The sequence below is a fragment of the Diprion similis genome, chromosome 10, assembly GCF_021155765.1.
Source record: "Diprion similis isolate iyDipSimi1 chromosome 10, iyDipSimi1.1, whole genome shotgun sequence".
Classification (NCBI taxonomy): Eukaryota; Metazoa; Arthropoda; class Insecta; order Hymenoptera; family Diprionidae; genus Diprion; species Diprion similis.
In genome coordinates, this window is record NC_060114.1 from 5,537,255 (window position 1) to 5,556,596 (window position 19,342).

General features: G+C 35.0%; 1 protein-coding gene, 1 long non-coding RNA gene and 1 other non-coding gene across 3 annotated transcripts in view; 1 reads left to right on the forward strand and 2 right to left on the reverse strand.

Moving 5' to 3' along the window:
• Positions 1–19,342, reverse strand: part of LOC124411968 — a 25,301-nt gene continuing 5,959 nt past the window's right edge. The window contains exons 3-9 of the mRNA XM_046891558.1: positions 11,148–11,391; positions 7,182–7,448; positions 6,208–6,385; positions 4,602–4,729; positions 2,831–2,950; positions 1,747–1,894; positions 1–383 (exon numbers count right to left, since the gene is read on the reverse strand). Of these exons, the coding sequence (XP_046747514.1) occupies positions 284–383; positions 1,747–1,894; positions 2,831–2,950; positions 4,602–4,729; positions 6,208–6,385; positions 7,182–7,448; positions 11,148–11,391 (1,185 nt within the window). The 3' untranslated portion in view covers positions 1–283. The remainder of the gene's footprint in view (positions 384–1,746; positions 1,895–2,830; positions 2,951–4,601; positions 4,730–6,207; positions 6,386–7,181; positions 7,449–11,147; positions 11,392–19,342) is intronic.
• On the reverse strand, positions 16,677–16,838 carry LOC124412028. The gene has a single exon (XR_006929752.1). It is a non-coding gene; the product is annotated as a U1 spliceosomal RNA (small nuclear RNA).
• Positions 16,696–19,342, forward strand: part of LOC124411969 — a 23,164-nt gene continuing 20,517 nt past the window's right edge. Inside the window, exon 1 of the long non-coding RNA XR_006929724.1 lies at positions 16,696–16,816. This is a non-coding gene — a long non-coding RNA (uncharacterized LOC124411969). The remainder of the gene's footprint in view (positions 16,817–19,342) is intronic.

The following is a 19,342-nucleotide window of genomic DNA, read 5'->3' on the forward strand; positions in this document are numbered from 1 at the left end:
GAATAATTTGTTCACAGGGTTCTCATATTGTCTACAATATATATTATAATATAATAATATAATATATTAATAATACGTTTCTCTATGTATAATGCTGAATACAGTATAGTACAAATTCTCAACTAATTCTCAATTTTTCAACATTCATTCAAACATCAATTGCCGCAATTGAACATGCAATGCACACACAATTATCGTATATGTATAATATATCTCGTAAGTTTTACAGATTTCCCATACGTATATAATGAAACATGTTTAATGGAAAGAAAATTTGTTTTAATTAAGTAAATGATCGGTCCCTGCATCGTTTCTCATCCGTTCCATCCCCGCAATCATCTATCCCGTTGCATTTCACACTTCTGGTGATGCATCTTCCGTTTCTATATAAATGCATAAAATATGAAAATTAGATAACCGCATATGAGTTTGGTATAAAAATATATGATATAGGTGTACATGTGTAGCGCGTATCTGTTTCTTTTCAAATCCCATTCCGAAATATAATGGAAATATGATGTACAGTTTGAATATCGTTGATGGACTCTCGACCTCAAAAGAAATTTATAATCAAACATACCGGAGAGGTTACATAGATATATATAGTCATGCTATTCAAGGTATCGTAGGTAGTATCACAGTGAAATAAAATATATACGCTGTCATTTTCAGTCATCTCGAAATCGTTGCGACGACTATAAATACCTGATATCGTCGGCTTGGAGGAAGTAACTGTTGTTTTAGCTTCGATTTGAAAAATGTGATGTTTCACCAGCATTTTTTTTTCATAATATTTAGTTAGCATCACTTGCGGGAGAAATGAATTATTGGTTTAATTACATAAAAAAATCACTTTAAAATAACTACTTATTTTTATTTTGTGTATCATATATGATTAATAATATAATTAAACTAATAATTCATATTTCCCGCACGTGATGCCAACTAAAAATGATGAAAAAAATTGCTCGTGAAACATCACCTTTTTTAAAACGAAGCCGAAACAACAGCTTTTTCAAGGCAAAGCTGAAACAACACCTTCTTCCTGCCAGCCGACGCTATACTGGCTAAGTTCGTCCTCGAGCTATACTTGAATCTCGAAATACGAAACTTCGAGACAGTTGACACATACGTTTGTGATTATACACCGTGCCCTGCAATACTTGGCACCGATCGTGTGCAACAGTGATGCAATATATTGCACACATCCAATTTCTAAATAAATGTACGCGATTTACAATCAGGTTGAAAAGTTGTTGGAAAAAAACATGATAAAACAATATCTCGAAAAGTGTAACTGCAGCCAATCAAGTTTGACGGATCTAATTTACAAAAACTTCGTGTAGATGAAAAAAGTCAAAGCATTACGTTTTAATTGTAAGAACCATTATTATCAACAATATCAGATGAATCGCATTAGCTGCAACGTTTTCGGCGTGTCTATAAATAAAACAAGCTATACGTATTTTTCCGTCGATACAGCTGGCAACTCATTGCATTAACCTTTACGTAAAAAAAAATAAAAAATTGTCGAATAATGCGATTTCTCCGACGTGGAATTCATTTTAAGGTATTTACAATTGAGATTCAGCGTTTCAATTTTTTTTCGTTCAATCGCAAGGATGTTTTTGATAATTAATTGAACTTTTTAACCCTTAGCTTTCCTACTATCTTTTTATTTTAGCATATTTTTGAACTGGCTATGTAGGTCCCCAAAATGAAGCAAGCATGATGTCGTATATTTACCCGCAAGTGAATTCATGTTTGTTGCACTTTCCGTGGCATCCATGAGGCTCGTCGGATCCGTCGTCACAGTCAGCGAGTCCGTCACAGAACCGCATCTTTGATATACACTGGCCGTTATTACAGGTGAATTCGGTCTCCAGCGGACAAGCTGAAATAACCAATGCATTTTGCTTACTCACAGAGTTCACGATACAGATGAATAAGTTTGGAATTATCAGAAATAGACAAAGTTTCTCGCATTTATTTGAAACAGAACAGACAGTTTGACATTACAAAAAACCGGTGAAATCGTTTTTACAACAGTAACCTGATCCGTAAACAGGTACAAGAGTTCGATTTTTAAATGTCAAGACCATTAATTGCTCTTTTTTGTTTGTAGGGTCAGCGTTTTCAGCATCTTAATTGCAATTTACTGAAGATTTTAGGTAGTTTTTCCGGTCGTGAGTGGTCAATTTCTTCTTCCTAGGGACGGCAGTGATGTCCCAAGGGTTGAAAGTAAAGCAACTACCGACTGCGCATGCGCGAACCCTTTCTTTACAGCACTGAGTTGAAATTTGCGACTTTCGTCCCGCTAAACTGCTACCGAAATCCCTACCTTTCATGCACATGTGATAAAAAAAAAAAAATTTACTCTAAAAATCGAGAAATCACGATTGAGTAAAGCTTTTCTATTTCAGTCAATGAAAATAATCTTCAATTGTCTCAAAAATGAGAAACAAATCGGGACACAAAATCGAACAAACGATAAATTCGTTTGATCTGACTAGAAAATTCTATAACTGATGGTCTGAAGCGATTCAAAGTTCTCTTATTTATCTCCCTTTAACGTTTGGACGATGTGATGCTCAAACCTTAATTTTTGTTTGTACCCCATTCCATTGAGTAATTGCATTTAAACGATCATTCATGGTCAAGTTACTAATTAATTGAGATTGTTCATTAATTGGATGAAATTATACAGCTCCGCTTCTAGATACTGACACAGAAATCAGTCTCTTATATGTGGCTGTGGGTCTCTATACTTCTTGAATGTACCCGATTCTCAGATATCATTAAACCACGATCGTGCTCTCGTGCCTCTTACCTAAGGTGCAGTTGATTTCGTCTGAAGCATCCCAGCAGTTAATGACACCGTCACATCTTTTCTCGAGCGGCAAACACGACGTTTCATTTCCGCACCGGAAGTGCGTCTCGAGGTCGCAGGCTGAAAATAGATAATTCAAATACATAAGAGGCTGACTAGAAATAGGCTCTCTTACGTTGGAAAATAAATTGGCATCAAGGCAGTTCGGTCGGTACTATATAAATGACAAGTCCAAAATAGTGTCATTTTTTTGACCTCATTTTTCTCGCGAGATCACATCGTTTCTAAATATGCCGATTATTCAATCATGGCAGTGACATCAAACGATTCATTCGTTCAACGACACATCAAAGTAACTGCATCCCAAGGCTTCAAATATGGCGCCGAGAAATTCGAGTGAGAAAGCTTTTTCTGCATTTCAGAACCATGCGACTGTTTCAGAGTGAAAAGTATGAGTCGATTCCTGTTCTATCAGGCAGCGGAAAAGTCGGGAAAGTTGATATTTTAGGAAACTTGAGTGTTAAATGGCAGAAAACGTAACGCAAAGTTGCGAGGTGGAGCTGTGGACGCCATATTCTCTTTTACGTACAGATTCTTTTACGCTTTGAATAGTATTATTTCGTTCGATTAACTATATTACTCTTCTCAGATAATTTCTGATATCTTGAAGTAACTTTTACCTGATTTCTTGTACTTCGCACATCTGTGAAAAGCGAAATTGACGCAATACCACGCACAATGATTCTGTTGGAAGTCTTAATAATGTCTTGACTATGAAATATTTTTGTATGAAATTTCCTTAGATTCTAACACCACATTCTCAACCTTGGTGTAATATCTCATGGAATCATAGTCGGAATAACTTGTTTCGGAAACGATTTTCACAAAATTAAACACTTTGAAGTTAACTGCCGTCGTAAAAATCATACGAACAAAAAGAACGAACAATATAATTCTACAACAACAGGCACAGCGAGGAGTTCTTAAGTTCAACCCGGTTACGTTCACGCACCATGTACAAACACATCTATACACACAACTTAATGCGCATACCGGACCGAAGCCAAAGAAATCCGATAGTAAAGCGGAAAGCCAATAATAGAAAAATAACTCGGATGGAGCCTCGGGCTCCTTGATCATGTGACTCAACACGTGTGCACGCCTTATTCTCGCTTTCTACAAACACCGAACACACATCGCGTTTTCCTCACACTGCACGGCACTGCATTATATCGTCGTGTCGATGCACGCTTCATTTGTGCTTGTGCTAGTCGCACGGCTTCCCAGAACCCCGTATGAAAGGGTCGCAGTGTTCTCTTATAATCAAGGCTCACTTCAGCTAACCGAAAAAAAATGTTCAGTACACGATCACCCAAAATTCCGTAGAATACTCCAAATTCTTTTTCCAGTGTATGGTCAACTGAATATTTATTTCATAATCTGCAGAGTCAATTTTTTGGCCACTGACCTTTGATTGAACCAATGAAAGCTTAAACATTGGTTCTATAGATCTGTGTATTGAAGAATCAAGTGATTTAGTTCAGTCAATCATTGGATTTTGAGTTGATTTGGAATTGTCATTTATATGTTATATAACCTAATCATCGTTTACCAATTGTCGGTAATAGATAGCTGATAGTGAATTTATAATAGTCTAAAAATGAATGGTAAGTTTGAACTCTTGATATAATTTGTTTTTATTTACTTCCGATGTGCATGACGATAATTTGCCATCTTATTTGACAGCTTGAGATGTATTTTCGATGCTTACCGCATTCGTATTCGTCCGAATGATCGTAGCAATTCATGTGGCCGTCGCAGTGCTTCACTTCAGGTATGCACAAACCGTTCGAACAAGTCCATTCGCCCACCAAACAATGATGATGGAGGTCCGTACACCTGAGGACAAGTCAAACGATAGTCAAAAAAAAATGTTTTGCACAAGTTTACAAATCAAGAAATTTAAACATTCGTCGATTTTTTTTATTCATCAGGTTTAAGGTTTGTGCAAAAATATCACGTGACTTCTGCTACGTCAAGAAAATTTACAGGTCTCTATATATTAATGGAATTTTGAAAGATTTTAAAGAATTTTTAGGTTTTTTTTTTCAATTTCTGATGGTTCGACAGAATTTCGATTTTTTGGATGTCTGAAAAAAATCGTCGAGTTTAAGAAACTTCAAAGTACTTTTGAAGATTTTATGGGTTTTAAGAGATTTCACTAACAATAAGATCCAGAAAATTTTACTTATCATTTTTAGCTAGTTTTTAAGTAAAAATCGAAAGATATTGTATGATAAATAATAGAATTCAGAGAATCTCTAGAAAATCTTACGCGAATCAATAATTTTATACCTGATTCGCTTCATCGAATTCCGAAAGGTTTAAAATCGTTCTCTCGCGTTTTGAAAAGAATTCAGATAATCTGGTGTCTCGGGATTTTGGAAATGCTTTGGAAAAGTGATTTTCAAATACTTAGCACCATTTCAGAATAATTTCAAGTAATTTTAAACGACTTGATTGGCTGGCATGGTATTTGAAACATGGCCAATCCTTCGTTATACAGGTCTAATTAATGCTTCGAACTGAAGACCAGTAATTAGGATTCAAATTAATCGGGGACAAAGACATGGAATTATTTATCACGCTTTTATATTCTTTATACAGGAATACAAAAAAAATTTGTATACATATAAAGTTTGCGCCAGCTGATAAGATTGTGTCAGTTTCATTAGTTCTAAAATAGAAGTATACAACAATCCTCTCGAGATTACGTGACACCCTGTATTACACGCTAATGAATATTAAACACAGAGGTCTAAATTTGTCTCAAGTGGATCCAACTGCGAACGTAATTAACAAGACTAACATCAAATTTCTCTGAATTAAATAATTCAAGTGGCAAAAGTAGTTAAGTTCACACTAAAGTAAACCAGATAGTAACAATTTAACTCGTTCAAATAAACTAGAAACTTGAAAACCGTGAAAAACAAAATCTCGTATATCTCATAACCGGAAAAGAACAAGAATAAAAAAAAACGAATTGAATACAGTAGAACAATGGAAGACAAATTCAATAAATCATTATCAAAAACTTAATTGGTTTATTCAATTTCTGGATCTAATATAAACTGGACTTTAGGAACTTCATGTTTGAATTGCAAAATTCTAATATAATTCAGAGGTAAGATTTGTTCACAAATTTGTTTTCCTTCAACCTGTATGTAATGCATGGAATTTGTTATTATTCATTAAATTTCGTAATTTCGTGACTTGAAAAATTATTCTTTTTTTTTGCGGGGAGGGGAGAGGGGGAGGGGGAGGCCAAATGTTTATAAAATTTTGGAAGATCTGTAACTAAATTTGAGAAAATCAACCTGAAGGCATCTACGTCCAGCCGATGGCAGCGCTGCGTGTTGATGAGGCAGAGACCAGCGCATCCTGTGGGATCCCTGGGATCAGGACCGGTCCTGCAAAACGGAACCTCATCGCCGACGAGAGCGACGCAAACCTCGCCGGCAAAACAGTCGTCGCAATATCTGGTCACGTTCGACGCTGGAAGAAATGGTTTTCAGTAGCTTTGAGGGAATAGTTTGGCCAAATATCGATATATCGATCTTTATAAATTGCGTTATGGTATGCAATCAGTATTTATGAGATTATCATATTCTTGAGCTCCAAAGATCTATGAAAAAAAAAATCCGAAAATTGAACATACTAGAAATACACAAAAACAAAAGCTCGGATATCGATGCTTCGTTTGAAATCGTTTCAAAATCGTTGAAAATCAAGCAGATTATTTTTATTTTGTACTACGATGGCCCAATTTATTGGGAAAACTGTTTCATACAAATTCACGGAAATGCGAAATAATTTCCTCGTAGCATGCTAGTAATTTTTTTTTTTTTTTTTTTTTTAAGTCAATGTGTTCCAAAATTGAAAACCCTCTTTCAATTAAACTGAACCCTTCTGTCAAATTTCCAACCGTCATTTGATCTTCTAATTGAACTGGATCTAAACAAGTTCTTCAACGTTTTGCTCTTGCTCATGCTTCGGTAAAAAACAATCGGAAGCTTGAACATTACAAGTTTTTCCCGATTTAAATCACAGTAGGTAATCAATGTTGCAAAACAGTATGAAAATTTTCAATATATTTTCAAAAACTGTACAGGATTTATCGAAATCTCTGAGAAATTATGAAGATATTCAAGTTCAAACTTTTCTGCGCAGAAATAGCAAAGAATTTTTATCAAGTCTGTCCAAAAACAACAAACATTTTTGTATTTCTGAGACATAGTTAAAATAAAAAATGAAAAATTCATCACAAATTTTCTATATGACTTTTTCTCACCTAGGGGCAGGGGAGATTGACTCGTCGTCGACGTTGTGCTTTCTTTGGTTGTTTCCGATTCCGGGACGATGATCGTGCTCGTTTCCGGAGACCAGATAATACTCGGAGTGACCGTCGTCATATCCAAATGGACGCTGGTCGGGTTTGTCGTGTTGTTGAAATCGTCGAGACGTGTTTTCACCGTTGAGCACGTCTCGCAAAATTCCGTGGTTCCGTTTGGTGCTGACGCCATCAAGTATTGCTGTATCACCTGCAGCTTCTGAGGCTCTAAAGTATCGTACAAAAAATAAATAAACTGAAAACAATTTTTTTTTTCTTGTTTTTCGTTTTTTTTTTTTGTTTATGTTGACTCGAACATCAACTAAAAATTATACTTATTCTTCCGTCATATGTCAGTATTCAAATAATCCAAGTTGGACAAAAGTTCAGAAATAAGATTCGAAGAATTATCGGTAAGAACATGTTTTGCTAATTCTTCAGCTGTAAAGGTGAATCTGAATTCAGGAGCGAAAAAATTTTTCACTGCTTTTGTGCTTATTGCTGATTATTCTTGAAATATTTGATTATATTGACATTATTTTTTTAATACTGTCCACCATATGATTATGAAATTCAAGTTCGAAACAATGAAACAACAAAATGTGAACAAAAAAAATTTAGGGTAAGATGGCGACAAGAAAGAAAATAAACAACGATGAATACGAGTTTGATATTTTTTTATCCAAAAACTTAGCTAAAGTACAGTTGTTGCACTGTTAGAAAAACAATGTGAAAATTTTTTTTTTCTAACCAATAATTCGGGAGTCTATTATTTTTGATCTTCTAGTTGGATCTTGCGTAGTAAGCATTGCTAAGCAATTGTTTTTTTTATTCTAACCTTCAAAAAGAAGTAAAAAAAATGTAAGCAAATTTCAAGGGAAACTTTTTTTTTATGAATGAATATTTTTTTTCTACATTCTTTAATTAATTTTCATTCGTGAAAAAGGTTCCTGTTACCAAAACACGTAAGGAGTTTTAAAACTGAATTTCTATAGTTTCTGAATTTTTATTTCGAGATTGCAAAAATAACTGAGATTCAAATAATTCGAGATGATAATTTGATTATGAATAAAAAATATCTGATTCGGCTCGATTATCGATATTAATGTGTTCATAGTATCGATCTACCGAATTTTCAAAGAGGCTGAAAGAATGAAATTCTAATTTTATGTACAAATTTATGTAACCCTAAGAATCACAAGTTCGCAAATCTCGTCCAGAGAATTTTGAGAAAAAAATCTGTACATTCTCGCCGTTCTTTGAAGTCAGAAACAATATTTTCCAACTATTGGGAAATCTCCTCGTGACGTCAGAGCCCGGTTCTCGACGCCATTTTATCACCACATAACCTAAGTTTTTAATTTTAATAAAGGCCAATCGTAATTCGTGGGGTTTAAAATTACTCATGTCACATAAATTGATTAACCAAAATCAATAATATGCCAGTTCTACTATCCACACGCAGAAAAACACGACCAACGGTCAACTGTCAGCCTGGTTACATTAGTTTGATTCTTTTCCACCAGATGACGCATCGCAAAGTGACAATTCCAATGGCTGAAATCAGAGTTGGAGAAAATCGTTGAACTCGCTAACGCGTTTTCACAATCATGAATGAATGATGATGATAAGAAGAACCAACACAGAAGCATAAAACTGGAGCACGCAACTTCCCACGCATCGCGTGTGCGCGGGGGTTTATCGTTCATGAATCTTATGTGCTCGCTGAAGAGATTTGATTGGGGAGAAGAAGCGCATGTATGAACGTGCACCAGTTAAGGCCATGAAACAAGCTGTTGTTGCTGAATCAATTGACATTTGGCACCGAACTTAATGGAATGGTTATTCAGTCAATCAAGAGTCAATTAACAGCCGTATCAAAATCCGCCTGCCTATTTTACTTCACTCTTTTTACTTCTTTTCATTTCACTTATACATACGATACTTCTCGAGCGCAGCTTCTTTCTTTCTTTCTTTCTCTATTTTTTTCTCATTGTCATTGACAAGCTCTATTTAACGCTAATTGAAACAGACGCAAATTGCAAGTGACACGTCTTCTCATTAACAATTATTTTTAATAAAATCTTCGCCTATATCAGTCTCTCGGCGCCTACGATGTTGATTAGGCTACGCTTTTTACTCTTCATATATATACGTATATATTGAGTACTGCTATAATTATGGATCTTAATTATAACACTTGAGAATCGGTAAATGGAAGTTTTCTCAATTTTCAAACTTTTTCCAATCTACTCTTTCCGTTACTTGACGCGATACTTGAAAAATAATAATCTTATAAATTTTTACATTTTGGTAATAGAAGTGTTACAAATTTCGTTAATAATTTGATAGAAATTTGCAGAATGTAATCGTCAAATTTTTTTTTATTGTATTTGATATTGTTATAAATACATATTCAATGTTCCAAAATTGTATTTACGTCGATTCCGAACAATAAAAAGTAATATCGCAGTTACTTTTGGCAGACAAAATAGAATCTGTTCAATAATCCTTATCAAATTGACAAAACGTACAGAGTTGTAACCGAACAACCAATGAAAAAATCCAAATTTTCACCTTCTTGAAAACGTAGAAACGATTTGTAAATTCATTTATAAAATGGCGATAGAAATATTTTCTATTTCTTTTCGAAGAAATATCATTCGACTTAAAAAAAATTAAATTAGAACAATAATTTAGGTTATGGTAAAACCACATTTATTCGAATGAAGATAAAAGAAAGCAGAGAAAATTTCTAATAGTGGTAACTATACAGTCCTTAACTGTTTTCAGTTTTTCACCAAAAGCGAAAAATCTAGTTCCAGGCACAAAATGAAAACGAGTTTTCTAGTTGTAACTATAAAACCTACCATCTGTTACTATTCTACACCATATTTTCTAGCAACTGTCGCGATAATTTCACGTTGTTGCGACGCACTAAATCGATGTTAATAGGCCTTATTTAACCTCAAAAATATAGTAAGCCGAAAAAAATTTCAATTCACTTTAAATAACGAAAATTTTCTTACTGAAAAACCATTTTTTTCGCTATATTTGACTCCGATATTTGATGTAATTATTGTTTAGTTTTTTTTTTGTCGATTTTTACGGACAAATCACGGATGTGGGCCTCTTAACGTGCCAAGCCGTTAGCGTCGCTGCGATCGAGGGATGCCCAGTGCGGGCTTCGAATGTCTCAAATAATAATTATCACAATAACAATCACGACTTAAATCCGCGTAAATTATCCGACACAACTCACAAATGACATTACATTATCGAAAATGGAAAATGTGAACGAAATCAACATGCAGTACATCAGTTCCTGGTGTGAGTATAGATGGTGTGCCTAGGAATACAGTTTTTTCTCAAAAAAAAAGTTTCTCTCTCGTGCTGGACTGGACTTAAGTAAGATGTGTACCAACGGTGCCAAAATACCCTAGATCAGTGGTAATTAATTGTTGTGAGGTTGAATCTGCGTAGGTAAAAAATGAGCGGGACTTTAAATAACTCAAACCACAACTATGTGAGTGCGTTCCGAAATTAGCTGGCAGCGATAAAAACTCCCTAGGATAAAGGCAGAGCTACTCAGTAACTCGGGAGAGCAAAAGAGATAAAAGATTGTTGTCAGCACCAGCAGCTAATATCGGAACACCACCTTATACACGATGGCATTACCGAGCAGGTTAGCGTTCGCCAGAAAAATAATTCCCTAGCAATATAGGGATTTCTTTAGATAGTTGGTACACATCTCACACCACGCATCATTCACACGCACGATGTAGGTTATGTTTATGTATCCCTCGATCGCAGCGCCACCTGCATTTTTCTTCAATAGTGGAGTCACTGCAGCCTCCAATTAAAATTCTGCCTGATTTGCAAGACCTGTGAGTAAGAGCGTGGGACAAATGGTCAATGAATACTAACCGAAAAGAATGTACAAAGCTGCGCAGCCGACTCCGAGCAGAAATAAAATCACCGCAATTAGTATGACGACGGATTTGGTGCATCCTCCGCTGCGCAGCGGGCGCACAAAGTGCAGCGTCCATCCTCTTCGGTGTTTGTCTAGTCTCGCTGGTCGCGGAGGCGGTTCGCCCCTCACGCTTCGACGGAGATTAACCCGATTCTGGGAGGAAGGCGTCTGACTCCGACTGGGCAGGGAATATGCCCTCTGAAATCCAAAACAACAGTAAGCATATAATTTTCAAAAAAGGAAATAAGACAGTGAAGAACGCAGCCTTTCGTATATGGAAAACCAAAGTGTTTTGAATTATTTTTCCGGTATTCTTTTACGCTGTCTTCAGTTTCAGGACATTTTTTAATCATTCACAAAAACAAAAATATCAATCGGACCAAAAAACTGTCATTGAAGATAACACAGATTTTACGTCAATCTTAATTCGAATAATGATATAATAACTTCGAAGAAATTCAATCTCATACAATTTCGCAGAGTTCGTTACAGCGTTTCAAGAGTTTTGGAAAAAAGCCAAACAAAAATAATTAATAATGGCAATTTCTTCATTGTCTTTTGGAGTTTTTTCATGTTTTTGCATGGTAAGAAGTGATTTTTCGGTATAAAAGTTCGATTCTACAAATTTATAATACGATTCAGCATAAAAACTAATAACAAAAAAGTAATGTTTCACATTTCAAAGTTGCTGATAAATTATAAACGTTATTTATTTGAATTCGCAGGTATTCTAATTAGTTTTTCAATACAAAGAAGGCCTTCAATCGATAAAATTCAACTCAATGAAGTTAAGTTGCACTTTTTTTTTTAACCCAAATTAGATTACTTTTACAAAATTCGACAAATTGTAAACAAACACCTGAAAATCAGCCATGGGTGTGTCATTATCTGTATAAAAAAAAATTGAGGTGAAATATAACAAAAAAAAAAAAAAAAAAAAAATGTATAAAAAAATCACCACACTGATTTTTCTCCTCTGAGGGTGAAATCGGTACAATTATCCTAATTCACTCCGTTCATCCTGCACCCTCCACATAGATATATTCGTAATAATTAAATTAGGACACGCTTGCGTCATTCGGTGCACAATTTTCTCGATTCACCATTAATTATCACATCCACGCCTAGTTGAAGTAAAAATAAAAACAATAAAAACTTAAAAAAAAGGTAAACAAATTTACACCGAGCTGAACGCTATTCAACGTTAAAAAAATGTCGAAAATTTGATCAGAATTTAAAGACGCTGGAATCACCGCATCCAGCGCTCGACGTCTTACTGCTTAAAATAAAGTTTAGCTAGTCGGTGCGCGTGACGATAAGATAAGATATAAAATTGAGCTATTTGTTGATTGACGTTTATTTTCAGGGTTATCGCGTTCGATTCGCGAGTGAATAATTGAGCCTCGCGCTCGGATCTCGGGGAATCGAGCTTTGCGGAGAAAATAAGCCGCGCTAACACTTTGAAAGGTGGAAAACGATTGCGGCGAGAGGATGTCAGCCGGCGTTTCCGAAGCTTGCGGAGCTTCCTCACTTGGCTAGAACCCGGATCCACCGGCGACTTGGCACCGAGACAGGAACAGCTTATACCGATGATCCTAGAGCGCTTCTGCAACTTTAATACCACAGACTGTTGCCCCAACACAGAGCTTTCCTCTGCACGTGTTTCGATGTGACATAATTCCAACATTAGATATTGTACGCCGTGTTCGTTCGCCCGACTAATAACATAACACCCTCGACGAGCCAAGAAATCTTGGACATAATCTCTTGATTTTACCCTCGTAAAGGTATTATTTTATTTATTTTTTTTTGTCGTTTTTTTTTACACCTTATTTGTCCGTATACAGAAACGAATTTCTATACAGTTATGCAATTTAATGCGGTATACAGTCTTTAATTGTTTTCGTTTTTTACTATAGCAAAAAAATATAGTCTAGGGTAGACAATGAAAATCAGTTTTGTAGCTACGAACAGAAAAATCTATTCTTTCTATTCGGTTACTATTCTTTTTTATTATTATCACTCGTGCCATATTTTCTTTTGACTATTAAACAATTCCATTTTGGTGCGATGATAAATTTATGTTCAGAGTGAAAAAATATAGTCGACTAAATGAACAGGATTTGATTTTCGAATAACTAAAAAATTTAGAGTATCGACAAAAATAATTAGATCAAATAGTTACTTGTACCATATATTCTTGTAAACGGAAATCGAAAGATGTTGCATTTTTTTTTTTTTTTTTTTTTTGATCACCTGACAGTCGAATAGAAAAGGAAATTAATATTTTTTAGAAAAGAGCAATTAATAAGAATGAACGTTTTGTTTTTGTTTATTGATAAGTCAAAAGTAAAAAGCAAATAGACCCAATTAGATGAAACTCTGTCCACTAGTTCAAATTTTTCTGAACTCAAAAGCAATTAGCTTTCGAGTAAAATTTGCCAAGAAATTCCGAAGTTTTTTTAGAAAAATGAAAATCTTTTATCAGGTCCTTCGACTATTTCTGCTTTAACATTCGGAGAAAAACTCCGTGGTAAACGATTCGTAAAAAAATTAGCTACGTACACTTCATAAGAATTAAACAATCAATTCGTAAGAAATTGCGATCAAATTTTGCGTTCACAAGCAAAGATTTTTATGCCGGTCAAATTGATTTCTATCAAATTCAAATGTACCCGCGAACCATTTTTTCTGCTCCGAAAATAAAACTTTCATTTTTATTGCGTTATTCACCAGATTTCAGTAAACACTATTTTTATAAAGAAGACAAAAAAAAACAATGAAGTGGTGAAAGTTACACAATATTATGTGTAGCATTACAGCTGCATAAAGATTTTTCAAATACCTACTTTGTACAAAACAATATCTTTCAAATTCCTGATGAAATTATTCATCACTTGCAACTTAAATTAAAAGTATTTTAAAAACACTGCATCAATATCACATAAATATTTCTACAAACATCTAATTGATGTTCGAAAAATATTTTCATAATATATTACGGACATATTTCCGAAGCATTTCGGGGAAATAATTTCGAAGTAAAAAGATTTAAAAAAAAAATAACATCTCCTTTATCAGTTCACGGGGGAAAAAAATTTTGGAAAAAAAAAACAGAAATCAGAGGTGAAAAAAGAGAACCGATCAAGGCTCGGACGGCAGGGGATAAATTATGCACTGGGTGACTTTGAGAGCTCTATACAGTGTCTATAGCGATGTTATTATTTTCGTTGGTTAGTCGCGTTAAACGTATGGTTGCCAGGTGGCAGAGGTTATATAGTCGGGCATTCAGAATCGGCATCGGCGTCGTCGGCGTCGCCACAAGTTAGTTTCACAATCTATTTCTGCGTCAAAACGTTGTGGTTTCAACTTCTCAAGTCTGTTTGGACAAATTATGGCAGGAAGTTTGTGTGTCGGTGCATTTCTTCATCGTACTTTGAAAAATTTACAACATCTTTCGCCATGCGGTGAGAATTCCACTAATTAAAAAAACTAGAAAAAAAAAATTAATAAATAAACGACCAAAAAATTTTTAAATCGAGTAATTGTTCTATGCTGTGAATTTTTTCGCAATTCTTTCATAGTCTTCTCTCATTCTTATTCCCTGGCGATATTCAATTTTCAAACAATATTTCGAGAATTGTATTTTCGCTTCGAATCATAATTCATTCGATGAAAAAATAGAGCAATACATTCTTTCTAACATCTCTCATCTAATTTTGAATCGAATCTATCGAAATGAATTTTTACAAAAAAAAAAAAAAAAAAAAACCCATACGATTAGTGCAGATGATTAATTGATTTGAGAAGAAAAGCAGTTGCTTGATAGACGAAATGAAAATAAGTTGATGTTCAAATACATTCCTACGACTGTAGTTGAATATATAATAATAATTTTGGACTATTTGTAAAATTTGATTTACGATATTTTTGTATACACGTTAGCTTTTACATTATTGTAAAAATTTGAGCGATGAGTGTTCAGAATAATTCACCCCATCGTATATTAATACGGAGGTTTGCGTATAAATTCCTCTGAAAATATATATTTACCCTTCTCCACTATAATCTCAACAGTTTTCTCATATGCATTCAAAATGACGAATGAGGTCGAAAACCAGGTTTAAAATATATGTCAAAATGAAGGAACAACTCATCACGGCGCACGCCTTCTACATTCATGCGTAAATATATACGTATATATGTATAATACATCAAATTGTAGATAAACAGACATCTAGGTAACAGCGTGTAACGCGTCATTCATAAACATGAAGGGGGAAAACTATGTTTACGCGGCGAAAAACCAATTTTAGACACAAGAAACTGTCGCGTGGGAGAATTGAAAGATAGCGCCAAGTAGAACGTTATGATAGATTTTTTTCGTACTAACTATTGCTGAAACCTCACGAACCGCAATTTTCCTGGGATCACTAATTTGTCTCGGAATTAGAGCGTTAAGTAATATCAGTGCACTTGCCAGCCAAACAATTATTTCAGTTCCAAACCGTTGCATCATTCCAGAAATTATAGAGGAATAAAAACGTAAGAAATCCCAACCCGGGGCATTGCTATTTATTTATTTATTCTTTGATTCTCTGCTGATTGCGAGAACTCTGCAATGAAATACCGAGTTATCGGCGGAAAATATGCAGAGAAATCATACCAGAAGCGCTTTCTACGACTGGGAACATTTGAAAAATCAATCGATATCAATTTCGAATAGTTTCAAATTCTTATAAAAGTTCCTCACATTCGGATCAAGTTTTTTACTTCGATACCATCACAGTTCGAATTTTCGAGTCCCAAATGTATGAAACTGAAATTGAAAGTTTATTAAGTCAGCAATTTGTAAACAAAAAGAAAACGGAACGACAATTCGGTAATTAAAAACAGAACCGCCATTTCTTGTGTCGTGATTTGAATATATGAGATTGCAAATTCAGCAGGCTGATTTTAGAGTAAAGAGAGGAAAAACTTTTTTCGCGGCACTTTAAATTTAAAAGTTGATTACATGTAGGTGTACGTGTAAGTACATCTCAAGAAAACTCATGTGACGATTTGAAGGAAATCTTCATGGAAGACTTTGATTTTCGTCCATTATTCTCTCAATTTCTTTACGAAATTACTCTTCCGGTGTCATTCCAACTTCAACCAAATGACCCAAGCTCGGGTGGTATATGTCTCCTACTATTGCGATTGTCACTTTGCAATGCGTCATCTGATCGAAAAAAAATCTATCTAATAACAACGGAAAGCTTGACTGACAGCTGTCGCGTTTTTGCGTGTGGATAATAGAAACTCGGTGGTGGTTTTACATCAGACAACTTTGAATCAATTTGAGAAACCCCAAAAGTTAGAACTTGTCACTAAATTATCTAGACACTTAGCTAGTATGGTCAGCAAATGTCAGCGATAATGACGTCAGGAGATGCCTTTCTCCACTGATATGGATTCGTAGTTATGTTTCGATTCGAAATATGAAGGGACAGCGCGTACGCAGTCCCTACTACCAAAAATAATACGCCCGAGATACCCACATTAGGGGTATTCGCAAGGTTCAGCTCGACCGAAGTGCAATGGAAGAGCCTCGTCTTGGAGGAACCGCCTTATTGATCACGGTGTCCTCTGCGCCAGGTAAGTATGCTTAAGCCCGTAAGGCGCCGGGTTAAGAAGGAGAACCGCCTTATTCTTAACGCGAGAAAGACCGTCGCCGAGCGCCACGCATCGCCGAATCGCCGAACTAATTTTGAACCGTTGGCCTCAGCCACCAAGCACAGCTGTTCGATTCTCGCACGCCGCGCGGTTTTCGAGTATAACGTGTCTCGGGTGTCAGAGTTGGTATGTAGTCCAGACGAGATAGGTCTAAAAAGGATCGAACCGGGGAATAATTGAGGGAAGTGATTTTTTTTTTTTTTCAACTTGGGGAGGGGGGGGGGGGGGTGCTAGTAGCGTAAATCTCGATTTTCGGGAAAATCCCCCCATTGCGGTTGCCGTCATTTTGATTTAAAGGGGATTTTTGTTTTTCGAATAACGCGCTTATTTTCAACTTTAGAGTGAAAATCATAATATCCAAAGTTATGGCAAATGCAATCCCCCACATGTTTTGGGGTGATAATTTTTAGGCTAGGATCGATATTTATAGCGTGAGGCTGTAAACAGGGGTTAAAAAAAACGTTTTTTCCGATTATCTCTTTTATCATTAAGTTTATGGTGAAAATGGTAAGAAGCAATCAGACAGGGAATTTTATTTCCTTTAATTTTGGTTATTGCATTTTTTACCCTGGGATCAACATTTTCCGACTTATACTTGATTCAGGGGTGGACTTTTTTCAGTTATTTAATTTATTATCATATTTATCGTAAAAATGGTAATAAGTAACCAAGTAGAAGATTTTATTTCCTTTCATACTGATTGTTACGATTTTTACGATAAACTGGATAATAAACGAAATAACTGAAAGAAAGTCCACCCCTGAATCACGTATAAGTCGCAAAATATTGATCCCAGGGTAAAAATAGTAATGACCAAAATTAAAGGAAACAAAATTTCCCATCTGATTATTCCTTTCCTTTTTTACCATAAACTTGATAATAAACGAGAAAATTGAAAAAGACGTTTTTTTTTACCCCTATTTGCAGTCTCAACTCTATAAATATTGATCCTAGGGTAAAAATTATAACCACCAAACACGTGGTGAAATACATTTGCTACAATTTTGAATATTATGATTTTCACTCTAAAGTTGAAAATAAGCAGATTATTCGAAAAACAAAAAAATCCCTCTCTAAATCAAGATGGCAGCAAACGTAATGGGGGGATATTCCCGAAAATCGAAATTTGCACTTAACCCCCCCCCCCCCCCTCCCCCTCAAGTTTAAATTATTTCCCGGTTAAATCCTATTCTGAAATTCTCAGTATTGTGCTTAAAATGTTAGGCTTGACTCCTGAATACATATAATCGGTGTCAAAGGCATTTTTTTTTTAGATGCGAATTTATTAATTAGAAATTTGATAATTGAATTATTTGCTTTATCATGTGTCGCAGTTTACCGAAAAGCCATGTACTCATGGTGGTCATGCCGACGACTGAAATTGATTTCACAAAAAAAGTTAATTTCGATATGAAGTCACTTTCTGTGACGTATACCGTGACTAAAAAGAATAGATGAACTATAACTGTGCTGTTGTAGTAGACATGAAAGTATGTAAAATCAGGGAAACACGAATTTGTATGTTAGATATTTTTAAGAATTTTCAAATACTGTGAAATTCATTAATCATTTCATGGAAAATTGCTGCATGAAAATTATTTTACTCACACAGCTTCTCATGCTCCACATATTTATTAGGTAAACAAGTGTTGACAGTTTGAATTTAAAGTATTAAACATAAGTTCTGATCCAGTTTTGAATTTAAGGGAATCGATTTTTCACTATAATAATCGACGTTCCTCTTGAACTTAGAATGTCCAAAATTGAAAATTGGCAGCTAAGCTAATTGGTAGTTAATAGCTAAGATGTTACGGGATATAGAAAAAACTTCCAGCAAACACAAATGTTTATAAACGAACAATTACAAACAAAAAGAGAGACTTTTCAAATTTTTTTCTCGAAAATTAGTACCACGTGGTTTTCGGCGACGAATCTGACATTAGATTTAAAAAATTCTTCATCCAAGATGGCGGATTCAATATGGCTGCCTAAAATTATTTGCATTTTCACAATCTAATGTCAGATTCGTCAAAAGGTGCAGTAAAGAAACAAAAGAAAAATGCTAGTCGAGAAAATGGAAGAGATCGGATATGGACATTAAAAAGTCTTGTGTGAAATTTTCCGTTCCGAGACCAAACTTCGAACAGTGTATATCTATATGTGTCGGTGGAAATGAAGCTTAAAGAAACGACAATAAACCTCACAATCAGTGTTTACAATGGGAGAAAGTCTATGCTGTTGTATTCCGTACACGGGATGCGCACCTTAAAACCTTCGTTTTTTATCTCTGTCTCTAATAGCAAGTTGAATTTTTTTAACAATAGATTCGAACTAATCAAGCAGCACTTTGATATCTTCACTCATCTAGTCTCCGAACGTATTTTTCACTGTATTGCGAGAATAACAGTCACGTGAAACGATCTATTTTTTTTAT